A 15,553-nucleotide genomic window follows, 5' to 3' on the forward strand; every position below is an offset into this window, starting at 1 on the left:
CCATTTCACAGATGATGAAATTGAGGCTGAGAGCGGTTAGGCAACTCGCCTGAGATCAGACAGCTAGTAAGTGCAAGCTGGGATTTAAACACCAGCAGGCTGGCTCTGGAGTCCATGTTCTTAAATATTATGCTGTACTGCCCTTGCCTTTTTGACTTGTCATTTCAAGACAGCTGACTGCTCCAAGCAAAGATAAGGGTTTCAACTTCTCTAAGTAATCCTACTCAGCACAAGACTTGGGAGTGGACCCAGGAGGAAAGAGGAAACTGGGAGCTCTCAACCCAAGAAAATCCACTCTCCAAAGAAGAGGAATGGGATAAAAATCATGAGCCCAGAACAGAGAGGGTAGTAGTGAGTCAGAAAGAAGTTCTTCCCACTGCAGGCTTAGTGGAAATCTCCTTTGTAAAATGCAAAATAAAAAGTGAGGCAGTGGCTGAGTGGACCAGGACATGAAGTGAATGATCAAACTTGGAGCAAAAAAAGTCCCTTCTCCCTCTTCCCTCCAGGGAAGTACAGGAGCTTGGAAAGTCAAAAGACAAGTTATGGGCAGAAGACAAAATACAATGAGCTAATGTGGGAAATCTCTGGTCAGACTAGGTCTATGGTTCCAAAGGCAAAGATTGCACATTAGTCAGAATAAATGCCCTGCCTTGTCTTTATCACTTATACTTCAAGTGGCAAGCCAGGGCATGCTAGCCAGTCAAAGGCCCAAATGACAACATGAATGACAACCTGAACTGAGTTTCCACCTGGGCCTGATAGAAATGTTCCTCTAGCTTCGAAAAACTGAGCAGCTTTTCTTTTTATTGAGTAGTCAGATAGGCAAGTCAATATTGCTTTATTTAGGGTAAGCCTCACTGTAACCTCTTTTGCCTTATGATTCAGAAAAATTCCAGCCTCTAAAGTAGGGGGAGGGGGCGGCAGCAGAATCAAGCTCACAGTCAGACAAGGGGGCTCGCCTCACCCCAACCTTGTTCATATCTGTTTTTCTCTCTCTGCCTCCCAACTACCCCCACCTCTCCATCTCCCCATATATCTCAAACACACACATACACACACACACACACACACACTAATGTGCACAAGCCATTGAGTCCATCAGCTGGTTAGGTAACATTCAAAGCATCCTGATTATCCTACCTTGTAGACTAAACTATTTCTTTGAGATATTTTAGAAAAAGAGTCATCCCTTCCTTTGAATCTTCACCCATAACACATATAACGCCCTTGCAGAAGTAGTATGATACAGTGGAATCAGACCTTGATTCAAAGGCCCAACTCTGTCGGACGATGGTGGACTTGACTTTCCTCTTCTATAAAAACGGAAATTTCTCTACTTCATAAGGTGCTTGGAGAAATTAAGGAAATGACATATAATGTGTCTAGCATAAAGCTTTGTACATAAAAAAACATTCAATATATATTGATGTCTTTTTGCAAAAGAGGTCAAGAATCACTTGGGCTCTCCCTCGAAACCCAGGACCTTATTTCTGAGATGGGTTGCTTAGCATCTGTGTTATTTATTTCCCAAAACTAAATAATGGTAGAAGGGGTGAAGGGAAAAAGCCCTACCTCCTAGAGATATCGAAGGATCCAGAAAGAAACACAGCAGAGAACATCTTCCTTCCCCTGTGCACAGCTTTCTCCTTCTAGTGATAGGGGGCTAGAAAGCTCAAGAAGGAGTTCCTCTGGTACTTGAGAGAGAAAGAAAAGTGGTGCCAATTTTAAGATGGTTTCTCAGGTCTCTCCCTAGATACCAAACACAAAGGTCAACAGGTCAGAGCTCAGCAGAGGTATCAGGCAGCAACATAGGGAAAGGGAAATTTTCTTCCAATCAGTGCAGTGTATGCTTAGGGAAGGTATTTGTCTCTTTGGTTCTTTCCCATCAAGCCACTGAACAGAAACTGCAGTAAGTGAGGACATGAGAGAGAAAAGCCTCAGTTGAACTAACAAATGCAAACACTTGGCAAGTGAGAAAGCTTTATTGAAGCACAGTTACATTTCAGGGCATGGAGAACAAAGGAGCGAGTTACAGACGAGGATTCCAAATTATGCTTTCCATTATAGCATCAAGCCATACCAAACAAACCTTTTAAAAAACATTCCTCCATTTGGCTCACCTATACAGTAGAAACCACAGCAGCTGCCCTTAATCTAATGGCCCTTCTAGGAGAAATCAGCAGACTCTACCAAAGGGGATCTTTTCTCTGGTATAGACTCCTTTCACAAACAATTTTGTGTAGATACACTTGCAAGGATAAAAAGGTCCATTTGGTACAGTGAGTTTCAGAAAAGAAACTCAGGTCACTAGACCCTTCTTAGAAAGGTCTCAACGCATCACACCCACATTACATTTAGGTCACATTTAGGAAACAACAGGAAAAATAGAAACTGAAGTCACTTCAAGAAGGAAGTCAGAATAACTAGGAGGTTCTCTGAACACATTGTCTTAGAGTACTAACAGTGCCCAGTCTGGAGAAACACTGAGCCAGTTTACCTTTTTTTTTTTTTTTTTTTTTTTTTTTTTAGATTTTACTTATTTATTTGAGATGAAATGTGAGAAAGCGAGCACAAGCAGAGGATAGGGGTAGAGGGAGAGGGAGAAGCAGGCTCCTCGCTGAGCAGGGAGGCCAATGTGGGGCTTGATCCCAGAACCCCCAGATCATGACCTGAGCCGAAGGCAGATGCTTAACTAACTGAGCCACCCAGGCGCCCCAACACTGGGCCAGTTTAGTCAGTACTTGGCTATTCTGACTGGCATGATAGTACATAGACCATATTCTGTGTGGTACCACACCGTGGACACAAGCTCTCAGAAAGATGTGGCACATGAAGGTGAAGATGTCTTTTATTAAAGAAATGAGGAGCTCTCCAACAACAGCTGTATCTGTATAAAATGCAAAAATGCAGCACAGGCTGGGAGACATTTCACTCTCAGCCAGTCGGGTCCTATGAGACCACCGAGAAGTCATTTGGGGCATGTCCATGACTCAGTCACTAACTAACTAAAGTGTTCTTTTTTTTTTCTAAAGCAGCTCCATTTTAAGGGTCTGTTAAAGGTCTAGTGAAGATGTCTGGAGCTGGAAGGAACTTGGGAATTTTCTTAGCATTTCAAAGGAAACCATGAGACCCAAGTGCTACAAAAACTGCTTAAGAACAAGAAGAGTTAAAAGCCAAGTTCCAGAAATTTATCAAGGTAAAAATGGAGTTAAAAACAGAAATTTGAAAGGAAGGGGGCAGACCTGCTCACCTCTCTCCCATCTTCTCTTACCTTTAGTAACCCAACCCTGCTTCCCAGAGCCTTGGCCTCAGCCCAGGCACACCTTCCAACACAGACCTGTATGAATGCCAAAGGTAGCCAGAGCTTCCTGGGGAAGGAGGAAAAGCAAGACAGGGGATTTTTAAAAAAAAAAAAAAAAAGCTTGTTTTAAAAGATTTTAAGTTAATTAAAGATCATAAGGATATATGCATGGACTCTGGAAATATACTAGATGAAGCACAAATAAAAACATTTGGAACAGATCTTTACTCTTGAGCCTACTTCAGAAAAGGGAAAGAGTCTGCATGACTCTAGCATAATGAGAATTGTAGAAATATGTGTTTATACACACACACATACATAACACACAAACATACACACATACACACATTATAAATCTTTGCTCTTGGTTTCTTCATGTCCTCTGACTTGCCCTGGACAGGACTGGACCTTCAGAGAAGGACGGGGACTCATAGGCCCAGCTTCTGTTTGGCCATCGAGGAACGCAAATGCAGAGTCCCTTCTGCCCACGACCCTGGGTACTGTCGCATCTTCTGCCACAGGCTCACTTCTTCCCCAGTCGAGTCCATCCAGTCCACCACTTCCCCATTACTGATCCCTGAGGAGAAACACCAGAGGAGTGGCTGAACAGGGAACCCATGCCTCAGCCACCCTCCCCCCAGGAAAGAGGGGTTACATGGCAAGGGTAGCCATCCCACAAAAGATAGCATATTAGGGAGATGGGTGGATGGGGATGGCCGTCTGGGAACTGCTCCCTAGTGACTTGGCAAGGCTGTCTCTGTGCTCCCGAGACTCAATCAAGAGACTTCAGATTGAAGAAATGAGACTCCAACGAGCACACGGTGGCTTCAGACCTCTCCTTCTGAGGCCATGACAGAGTTCTTATGTCTGACACCTCATGCCAGAGCTACTGCCTTTCTATCACCGTCAACTCGACTGGAAATTAAAAAAAAAAAAAAAAAGAAGGTGGGGGTGTGAGGGGTGGGAGAAGCAGCAGCTAAACACCTTTTTTTCCTCTAGCTATAGACTCCAGGCCTAAGGTTCGGATTGGATGTGGCCTCATTCCTACTTCTTGTACATTCATTTTTTCAACAAACAATTATTGAGTACTTACCATGTACCAGGTACTCTTTGAGGCTTCGGAGATACAGTGGTGAACAAAGGAAAAAAAAAAAAAAGTCCTGCCTTATAGGCAGCTTACATTTGAATAGAGGAAACACAACATTTACAAGGAAGTCAAGAATATTCCAGATAGTGAGATAAGTGTCACCAAGTAACTAAAGAGGGTGGTCGGTGGTGCCTAGATTAGGGCCTCCTTTAGCTGGAATGGTCTGGGTGCCTCTCCAAGGAGACATGTGAGTAGAACACTGAAGGATGGGAAGGAGCCAGAGAAAGGTTAACAATAATTGCAAAGGTTCTGAAGTTGGAATGAGCTTGGTATATTTGGAAAGCAGAAAGAGTCATTGTGTTTGGAGCACAGGGAGCCAGCAGAAAAGTGATATAAAGATAGATTTTAAAGGAACAAAGGGTCCAGAATCTGGAGGGGCCTGTAAGAATGGCAAGAACTTTGGATTGTCTTCTAAGCACAGGAGTGGGCCATTGAAGGGTTTTAAGTGGGGGACTGATACGAACTTACTTGCATTTGTGAAAACCTCATTCTAGACACTTCGGGTTAAGTGCTTTATATGACTTCTTAATATACAAGTAGTATTTAAGGCTGCAGGCATGAAGAGACTGCAGAGAGGAAAAAGGATTCAAGACTAAGCCCTAAAAAAACACCAGTATTTAGAGTTTGGGTAGAGAATGAGAAAGCTCCAAAGACAAATGCAGAATCAGTAGGAGCTAAGTATTTCAAGAAAAAGGGAGGGATCAGCTAGGCTAAATCACATGAAAATTCTAGTAATATGAAAGCAAAAGTCCATCATGAGCAACTGCTCAGTGGAGTGGTGAGACAGAAGCCAGATCACAGTAGACTGAGGACTAAAAGAGATGTGAGGAAGTAGAGACAATTCCTTTTAAGAAATTAAAAGGGGGAATGTAGGGTCAAGAAAAGGTTAATTTCTGTTTCTTAAAGATTGGCAATATCAGAGCGTATCGGTTTTCTCCTCCAGTAGAGAGGTAGAGGGAATGAAAGTGATCAGACAGGAGAGAGAGAAGATTCCAAAAGCTTGAGGTTAAGAAGGTTAGGGTATGATCCAGAATACTTGGAAAGAGCATGGACTTTGCTAGAAAAGCCCCTCTTTTGTTACAACAGGATAGAAGATGGAAATTATCCGTTGGTGCAGGTAGGTTTTTAGATTTTTTGGCAGTAAGATGGCGGCATTCCTGGCAATCAGGGTCCCATTCATGTGTACCCATTAACAGTGCATGAGCTCAGCCTTCCCCCGAGGCCTGCACTCAGTCAATTGTGACCAGACGTTAACTGAAAGAAAAGAAGACTGCTTTTGCTATAGAGAGGCTCCGAAGGAAGGGCTACAGGTATATGAGGACTGAAAAATATGCAAGAGGCCTTTAAAATAGTCAGGACTGGGGACAGGCTCTCACCAGTGCCAACACCCAGCCTGACCCCACCCAGGAAGTCATTGCTGGCCAGAGGCTCCCGGTCCCACACAGTCAGTTCCAGGCACATGTGTTGCAGATCTTCCAGCCTCACACCATTGTAGACAAATGTGTGGTTGTAGTGGGGATTCAGGGTCTTCTTCATCACGGGAGTTTTACGCTTACTGGCCTTGTTCCTCATGGGAAGGAGGTATCTGGCAGAGGGCAGGGAATAATCAACAACCTACTCAAAGCTGGCAAATACCTGTCTAAATTCCCCTTTCCCCTGGTGCAGGCCTAGCCCAGGGAGGTAGGTCGTCAGGCCGATGCTAGCACACACTCCCTCCTCCAGATATCCTGAAGCAGACTTCCCACTACCCCCACTGGATCATTCACCTGATTCAATTCCTTTAACCTGGAGAAAAAATTAATACAGTGTCATTAATAAACTCTTATCTATACTCAACCAAACATGGGCTTTAAATATTTGATTCCATTTCTCCTGGACAAGGTCCTCTTTCAAGAAAACCAACAGTCATTAACTATAGGCCTAGCCAACCATGATTTGCTAGAAAACTTAATTCGGCAGGATGATCTATCATTGGGGCGGGGGGGAGCTGGTGTTGCTTCAGTATTGTGGGGAGCACAGTCAGTCCTAAGTTCCTAAATCCTAACGGTCAGGGGATATAGCTTTTGATTCAGGATTCATTATAATAAAGCCAAAGTCTGTATCAAAGGAAAAGTCCAGCCTGTCTGTCTACCACCCTCCTCTCTGGAAAACCACACTATAGCACAGTCCAAACTGAGCTCAGACCAGGACAAAGTGGGTTGTAGAGGCTTTCCCAGTACCTATTTTCAGGAACAGAGTTGGCTGCTGGAGGCAGTGGGATATACAAGGATAATATCCACAGAGAAAGGTTCATTTGGGCTCCTCTCTTAGTTTCCTTGTCCCAGAACTGGTTAGTTTGGTGCTGGCCAGGGACTCACCCCTTGACAAAGCTGTCTGAAGTCCCTCCTGATTTGGCAGCCGTCAGGTTCTTGGCTTCTTTGATCCACACCTGGAGCTCTCCCCCTTCCCCACCTTTACCTGCAAGGGAGGTCAGCCATAACAAGTTGATCCCCTCCCCGCTTCAGATTTCTCTTGACCTTTGCCTACAGAGCACCTTCCATCCCTGGCTCCTGAAGGCAGCAGGCTCCATGACAACTGGACCACATCTGACTTCCACTCTCAGGACCTAACACAGTGCCTGACTCAACTAGTAAGGACAGAAGTAGCAATAAATGCTTTTTAGAAAACTGGCTATGTGCCTGAATCTACATTAAGCCTTTAATTGTCAAAGCAACAGTAGAAGGTATCTACTCTTATTCCTAATTTATAGATGGGAAAGTGGAGGCTTAGAGAAGTGAAGTTGCCTGATATTTGTTTAATGATTTTTAAAAAGGGAAATCCCCTACGTGTGTTCTTGATCCCATGCCCACTTTGCAGGACGCATCAGGCATCATCCATTTCAACCCCCACCTTCCATTTTTTTTAAGATTTTATTTATTTATTTGAGAGAGACAGAGAGAGATAGCACAAGTCAGGGAGGAGAGGCAGAGGGAGAAGCAGACTCCCTGCTGAGCAGGGAGCTGGATAAAGGATTTCCTTCTAGGCCCCTGGGACCATGACCTGAGCCAAAGTCAGATGCTTAACCCACTGAGCCACCCAGGAGCGCACTCCACCACCACCACCACCCCCTGGCTTTTTAAAAGGTTTCATTTACTTATTTGAGAGAGAGAGAGAGTATGTGTGAATGAGAGAGAGCAAAAGCCAGGGAGGCAGGAGAGGCAGAGGGAGAACCCACCTCCCATTTTTAATATCTCTTCTACTAGTCCTGTCACCTCAGTCTAAATATACACTAATCTCCTCTTCTTTTGAAAATCCTTTAAAAAGTGTCACCTGGGTGGCTCAGTTGATTAAGTGTCTGCCTTTGGCTTAGGTCATGATCCTGGGGTCCTGGGATTGAGCCCCATATTGGACTCTATGCTTATCAGGGAGTCTGCTTCTCTGTCTCCCTCTGCCCCTCCCCTTCGCTTATGCCCCACCTCCATCTCAAATAAATAAATCTCTTAAAAGAAGAAAAGATCCTTTAAAAAGAAAATCTCCCTTTACTCCTACCTCTTTCTTTCACCATCAATTATCCTAAAAATAAAAAAATTAAAAAAAAAAAAAAGAGTCCCCACTCACTACTTCTAATTCTTTGCTTTATTCACTCAGCCTAGTTTCTGGTGAAACTAGCAGAAGCTGGCTTCTGCTTCCACTAAACCACTGAAAAGACAGCCTAACGCTGATGAGCCATGTCTTCCCGATCCTCACCGGCCTGACATCCCAGTTGTATTTCAACACTATTAACAACCTCTGCTCTTTTTTTCTGCAAGCTCTTTCCTAAAATAACCCTCTACCTCATTAGCTTTCTGTCCTCTCTTCATCCTTTAAAGTGTTGCTCTTTCCTACGGTCCAATCCTTGCTTCTCTTCTCTAGTCATCCCACACACCCTTCCTGGGGGTCTTGTTGAACCCCGTATCCTATGGATTAGACCCTGCAACAGTTTTTCCAAGACTTTGGCTTCCCATTGCACCAATGGGTCAAACTCAACTCCTTACTGTTATGTTCAAAGCCCTTTTCAGTCAGGCAACTGCAGCTCCACTCCCCCATATACAAACCATAACCCCAGCACCACCAAAAGAAGGAGTTCACTACCTCACACTTTACATCCAACCCCACATTTACCATGCCTTTTTAAAACCTTTCCTCTTGCTATCTCTTCTGGAACTTCTCTTCTCACCCCATCCTCTTCTGAAGTCCAGTTTCATCCTTACTTCCTCTTTCGAGTTCTCCCCAAATGTAACCAGAAAGAATTCATCACTCCTGTATCTGTGCTCTTTCAACATATGACTGTCGTCCTCACTACACTAAGCTTCTCTAGGGAGGGCAAACATGTCTTATTCATCCACATGTCCCTAATCACTGGCACAGCGCCTGGTGTGCTCATTTACTCTGCCTTGACCTTTAACTTCCTGTCCCTCACATTTCACCACCCTGTGCAACCACCCTTTCTCACCCCCAAACTTTCTGTTCTAATCTGCCCTCTTAATAGCTTGCTATACCTGGACTGATACCAAGTCAGTTTAATGGCCTAAAAAAAAAAAATGAGTGCCAATGCTAAGATATTCCCTTCTGGTTGAAAATGATGCAGAAAAGGCTTTCTTAGTAAAGGAATCTTCCCTAGAAGATGATCCAAGGAACATCTCAATCTTGTCTCACCAACAGAGCTGGCCACCAGCTGCACTATCTCACACATGCCCTGTACAGAACACCAAGGACTAAACCCAGCAAACCTCCCCACCCCCACCCCCACCCCCCCAAAAAAAACTCACTCTTTTTCCGGTCACCTCCAACAGGGAGTTTGGAGGCTGGGATGTATTTCAATGAAACCACCAACTCGCCTTTGTGTGACGGCAAGCCAGTCAGGGACTCAGCACTGATCTGAAACACAGGGAAACCTGACAGGTCAAGCGGGGCTTCTCAGGAGTTGTTGGGACCTCTTGCTGAGGAGACTCGAAAATTGACCCCTAGAACAGCTTCATGACATGAGAGAATCTTCCTTATGGATACAATCCAGGGTACCTAGGCCATGGCAGCCACAGGATTCTAAGGCAGTTCCTTCAGAAGGAGCTGGAGAAAAAACAGTGAAGTTCTTCTGCAATGCCCACTGTTTTGCTACTTGGGGGATACACTGACTAGATTCCAAATGCCCTCAAAGGTCTTCCAGTGAAGTTGCCACACAGACTCACAGGCGACAGATACCATGATGAGGAATCTTGCTACCAACATTGTTAGTAAAAGCCAAAAAGTGGAACAACCTAAATGTTGATCAATACAGAAAAGGTTAAGTGAGCGATTTTAATGCCCGCAGATGGCGCCTGGATTACAGCATGCAATCATCGAAAAGAACCCAGGGAATCCATACGTGCTGACTGAGAAAGATACCCAAGCCATACTAGTAAGTCAACAAAGCAAAATTCAGAAAAAGTATCCTGCTTATATTGACATGTGTTCATGTTTGTACATGTGAATATGTATGTATGTAAATAATGATAATTATCACTTATATAGTACTTACTATGTTATCAGTACTTTAAGTATATCATTTTGTGTCATCCTCAAGATTACACATAGGTATGACACTATAGGTACTATTAGCCCCATGTTATAGATTATGGAACAGAGAGGTTAAGTAACTTGCCCAAGGTCACACAATTAGCAAATGGCAGAGGCAGGATTCAGATTCATATAGACTAGCTCCAGAGTCTATGCTTTTAACCACTATCTACACTGCAGAGGATAAATTTTTATCTTTTTCTCCTGACCAAAAGAAAGAAAGAAAGAAAGAAAGAAAGAAAGAAAGAAAGAGAAAAACCCTGAAGGATACATACAAACCTAACACTTGTTTATTCTCCAGAGAGGAGTGGACTGGGGAAAGGAAAGAGGGCTTTCACTTTTGCCTGTGTGTGTGTGTATACATATATATACACAGTCTTTTTCAAGAGAATGGTATGTATTGCTTGTATGACTTTCCAAGATAAAAAGTTTTTTTTTTTAAAGAGAGCTTGCAGAGATTTAAAGGCTAGGTGAAACTCTGCTGCTAAGATTTGAGCATGCCACAATTTCCAATTTTATCTGTACATTACTTTTGATGAACGGCTGTCTCTACCACTAGAACCTAAATGGCAGGAGGACAGGAATCACCCTAGTTTTGCTTGGCCTAGTAGGCCTGACACTTAGCCAAGTACCTGGCACACAGTAGGTGCTCCACAAATATTTACTGAATGAGTGTAAGAATGAAGGAATGAATATCTGGAATGAGCAGCAAGTGGCCCTATTGTCTTTGGCTGTTGGTACCAGAACTGCTTCACTCTATTGGCTCTCTGGGCGTGATTCTGTTCTTTACTTTTTGGTATCCAGATCATAAGCTGGTGCAGACCAGACTTGCCCTTCACCTGCCTGTGTTCACTGGGGCTCCTCTCACCTAGGTCCTCACCATGGAGTATACCAATGCCGGGAAGGCATAATTCCCACTGGCTTAGAAGAATGTACCACACACCCAGATGCACAGTTTAGTGTATGGGCGAGATACAAAAGAATAGGAAGGTGGAGGCCAGGAAGAGAACGGGAGCTGAATGGGAGCAAATGGATTGCTGGGCGGGGTGGGGGGGATAGATCAGAGGCAATAAATGTAGTGTTTTAAGTTAAAATAGATATGTAATGCCAGAGTGGACTTTTTATTGTTTATAAATATCTACACAATTTATTCATTTCCAGATTGTGAACTTCAGTAGACTCTTAAAACTGGGGTTTAGCCTTTGCTAGAAACTGGTGTGTTTTTTCAGTAGCATATTTCTATTCTAGCTCAAAATAATTGCAAAGAGCAAATATCTCCATATTAATGCAGTTTTTTTTCTTTTGATGTAAGACACTTTTATTGGCAGTAGTTCATAATGGTTTAGGGTGACATTTCCAGTACCATTATATCAACCATAAGCCCCTGAAAGAATGAGTCACGTGGAGATGCTTAAGAAATTCTACATCTCTGGGGTGCCTGGGTGGTTCAGTAAGTTAAACATCTGCCCTCGGCTCAGGTCATGATCCTGGGGTCCTGGGATCAAGCCTCATCAGGCCCCATGCCCATTAAGGAGTCTGCTTCTCCCTCTCCCTTTGCCCCTCCCCCAGCTTGTGTTCACATGCATACTCGCTCTCTTTTTTTCTCTCTCTCTCCTCCTCAAATAAATAAAATGTTTTTAAAAAGGAGAGAGATTCTATATTTCCAGTAATATGCTATTGACTGGTGATAATTGCTTTCCTGTCTTTATTAGTATTTAAAGGGGCAGATTTAACATTGTTAATATTTTTTATGGAAGTAGCTATCAAAATATTGCATGACTGACTCAGCAATTCTACCACCAGAAACTTCTCCTACATCACATTCACATAAGAAGGTGAAGATATAGTACAGCATAGTTTTAACAGCAAAAAAAGACATGTAAGTGATGACAGAGAAAGATGTCCATGATAAATAATGAATTGTCAAATGAAAAAATCAAGATATACGTACATGATGAGGTTCATATAAGCCTAGTTGTATAAAAAGGAAAAAATATAAACCCCTACATGCATATTCATGATGCTCAATATAAAATCTCTATAAAGATATCCAAGTAGGGGTGCCTGGGTGGCTCAGTGGTTTAAGCCTCTGCCTTCAGCTCAGGTCATGATCTCAGGGTCCTGGGATCGAGCCCCACATCAGGCTCTCTGCTCAGCGGGGAGCCTGCTTCCCCCTCTCTCTCTGCCTGCCTCTCTGCCTACTTGTGATCTCTCTCTGTCTATCAAATAAATAAATAAAAATCTTTAAAAAAAAAGATATCCAAGTAGTTGATAATAGTGCTTTTTTCTAGGGAATGGAATGTACTTTTCTTTTTATATACTTCTATGCCATTGCAATTTCCAACCACATGCACACAAATCCTCTTATTCTTAATTTTTAAAATAAGCAGTATATATAGACATGGTAAAAAGTGCAAACGTTCTAAAAAAGCATACAGAGAAAACTAAATTGCTCTCTCACCTCAGTCTCTCTTCCCAGAGGCAGACACTGCTACTAGTTTCCTATATTTCTTTTCAAAAATAGTCTATGCACCATGTCCTATTTTTAGCATTGAAAATGCTAGTGTATGCATCAAAAACTAATGATGTGCTATATGTTGGTTAATTGAAAATAACAATTAAAAAGGAAAACCCTTGCCATCAAACAGTCCAGATCATCAAGAAATCTTAACTCTGTTTTAGCAATTTCATCTTAACCGGAATGATAATAACCTACTGAATTCCCATTAGGTACCAGGCATTGCCTGGCCCTTTGTGGGCAAGCCTGCAAAAGAGGAATACTATTATGATCTCCATTTTGTAGATGAATAAACTGAGAGTCACAGAAGTTAAGTGATTTACCTAAGTTATTTTATAACAGGGGTGACTTACCTAGTTGGCAAATCCTGGCCTGCACTCAAATCCCAGGCGCAATTTTGGACATTGTTACAATCCTGCCTGAGGTGCCATCACCAAAATAAAATTTTCCCTGGCTTGAGTGACAAAGAGCACAATTAGGACTCCATGAATTGTTTTACTTTCCACTTCTTTAGTGAAAAGAGGAGATTGGAAAAGAAGTGATTAGGAGATACCCAGAAGGTTAGCTTGGACAAGAGGTGCAAGTTAGGATGCTAGGATATGCCTAGCCTCTGGAATGTTATGAGGCAAAGCTTGACACACACATGAAAGACTTTTCAATGGAAAACCATGGCTTCATCCTTTGCCTGGCCTACAAGGAGATAACACCTTCGAACATGCAAGTGCCTCTGAAGTTACGGTCAAACTCATTCGAAGACACTACCAACAGGTAGCAGCAGAGGTCCCTGCAGTGCTACCTCGGATTCAACCTGTGTAAGGAGTTGTTAAAGAAGACTACCTTTCCGTGTAAAGGGAGGCAATGATCCAGTTTCTTGTCAAGCTTCCAGGAATCCATCTGGACCTCTGCCTCTCCAAGGAAAGTGTTTCTGCCAAAACGACCATGATGCCAAACTGAGAACTGCAAAGTCCTCTGGGCCAGAAGAGATTCTGGGATCTCATACTGTGAAAAGAAAGAAGCCCAAGATGATTAGTTCATGGTAATTCCTCAGAAAAGATTATTCCGAAATCTGAGCAACCACATCCTGAATGCCAAATTACTATGGTCCCTAAGTGCTTTGAGTTTCCTCAGTCAAAGCCTTCACTTACCCTCCATTTCATGAAAATCTTCCACATCCTATGGTAGGACCTGGAAACTTAATTTTTCCTTGACTGGGTGCAAGAACAACGGAATCTTCAAAACAGACTGCCACAGAAACTTCTGATCCCAAATGACTTTTTAAAAGGAGATTTGTGGCAGCAGCTGGGTGGCTCAGTCAGTTAAACATCTGCCTTCAGCTCAGGTCATGATCCCAGGGTCCTGGGATCAAACCCCTGCATCCAGGCCTCCCTGCTCAGCGGAGAGCCTGCTTCTCTCTCTGCCCCCTCCCCCCACTCATGAGCTCTCTCTCTCTCTTTCTTTCTCAAATAAATAAAATCTTTAAAAAAATAAAATGAGATTTGTGGTCACATGACTCTCCAATTTCACAACAATGCAAAAAAGTCAGAACACTTTTGTTCTCTTCTCTGAGGGGTTAGTATGTGAACAGATGCCCATGGTCTATCTTCAGACACACACTTGGCCACAGAAAACCGTATCACCCAGCCTTGCCCTGCAGCAGAGGAATCGCTATGGCTCAGTACACGAGACAGAACATGTTCTACTCTCGGGATCTAGATACATACTCTGAGGGTCTCATCATACAGTGGATTGATGGTGTTCCTCTTGATGCTGGTTTTTCTTTTTCCTTGGCGGGACTTGTCAGGCAGAAGATAAGTCTTCACATATCTAGAAATTAAGGAGAGTATGGAGTCACCTGTTGCTTTTTCTCAAGCCCATTCTTCTCTGCTCTCCATATACAGGTGCCATCATGAAATGAAAATGCCATAGCAAGCCCTCTTAGACTTCTAGCATGTTCCTAGTCCTTGCCCCTTTCCCACATCTCCCCATGCCACTCTCAAATACACCTCATCTGCCCAGAAAGTTGATAACCTCAGTTCAAGAGTGCCCACACAGATGCCAGGGTCCAAGCTCTCGTCTCAGAGAATCAGTCAGGTTCCAGAAGCACTCACGGGTTAGAGTGCTTCTTAGCTTCATCTGCATAGGCCAGCTGGTGGCACTCCTTCACATGGATGACCAGAGTCTGTGTTTGCTGCTCATACTTCAGGGAAAAGGCAATCTTGCCCGTCACAAAGATGTTGCCGAAGTCGCCAGCTTCACTATAGATGCTTGTCATGCTGCCAATTGTACTCTGCAGATAAAGTGCCCACAGACGTCTGGCAAATAATCGCCCTTCCCACATTGCTCACATCTTCCCTTACAACAAAGCCATAGTCACTGAACAAAACAAAATCTTCAGAAGCCCCAGAGGATGAGACAGTGCATGGCACGTTTGCAACTGCTAAGCTTAATAATCAGTTCATGGCTCACCTGAGCTCTTAGCTTCTCTTCTTCCCCTCTTTTTACAAATTTTATTTTTAGTTTTCACCTGTCCCAGAAGGTAGACAAGGAGTATGGGTAAGATGAAACTATGCTTCTGGTCATGTTATATATGCTAACATGTTGACTAGCAGGGGCCAGTTACTAATTAAAACAAAGTACCTTAATTATCTGTGGGTTTCTTTTTTATTTAAATTTTAGTGAACATACAATGCAATATTGGTTTCTGGAGTAGAATTCAGTGATTCATCACATACATATAATACCCAGTGCTCATCACAACAAGTACCCTCTGTAATACCCATCAACCATCTAGCCCATCCACCACCCACCTCCCTCCACTGACCCTCAGTTTGTTCTCTATCCTTTAGAGCCCCTTATGGCTTGTTTCCCTCTCTCCTTTTTTTCCTTTTCCTTCTTGCCATATGTTCATCTGTTTTGTTCTTAAATTCCACATCTGAGTGAGAAATCTATGGTATTTGTCTTTCTGTGAGCTACTTAATTTCACTCAGCCTAATACACTCTAGCTCCATCCATGTTG

At 43.2% G+C, this 15,553-nt stretch overlaps 1 protein-coding gene across 4 annotated transcripts in view; it reads right to left on the minus strand.

Annotated features, from left to right (window-relative positions):
* Window positions 1–3,415: 3,415 nt before the first annotated feature.
* The window catches only part of SYTL4 (synaptotagmin like 4), a 63,344-nt gene continuing 51,206 nt past the window's right edge, over window positions 3,416–15,553 (minus strand). For 3 of the 4 annotated variants that reach the window (XM_013048188.2, XM_004777174.3, XM_004777173.3), the window contains 7 exons: window positions 14,646–14,824; window positions 14,259–14,361; window positions 13,375–13,536; window positions 9,236–9,344; window positions 6,806–6,905; window positions 5,825–6,033; window positions 3,416–3,878 (listed from right to left, as the gene is read on the minus strand). In XM_013048188.2, the coding sequence (XP_012903642.1) occupies window positions 3,730–3,878; window positions 5,825–6,033; window positions 6,806–6,905; window positions 9,236–9,344; window positions 13,375–13,536; window positions 14,259–14,361; window positions 14,646–14,824 (1,011 nt within the window). In that variant the 3' untranslated portion in view covers window positions 3,416–3,729. Of the gene's footprint in view, window positions 3,879–5,824; window positions 6,034–6,083; window positions 6,234–6,805; window positions 6,906–9,235; window positions 9,345–13,374; window positions 13,537–14,258; window positions 14,362–14,645; window positions 14,825–15,553 lie in introns of all 4 variants that reach the window. The other variant, XR_001177038.2, reaches the window with a different exon arrangement.

The sequence above is a fragment of the Mustela putorius genome, unplaced genomic scaffold, assembly GCF_011764305.1.
Source record: "Mustela putorius furo isolate JIRA1106 unplaced genomic scaffold, ASM1176430v1.1 tig00000842_pilon_pilon_pilon, whole genome shotgun sequence".
Taxonomy (NCBI): Eukaryota; Metazoa; Chordata; class Mammalia; order Carnivora; family Mustelidae; genus Mustela; species Mustela putorius.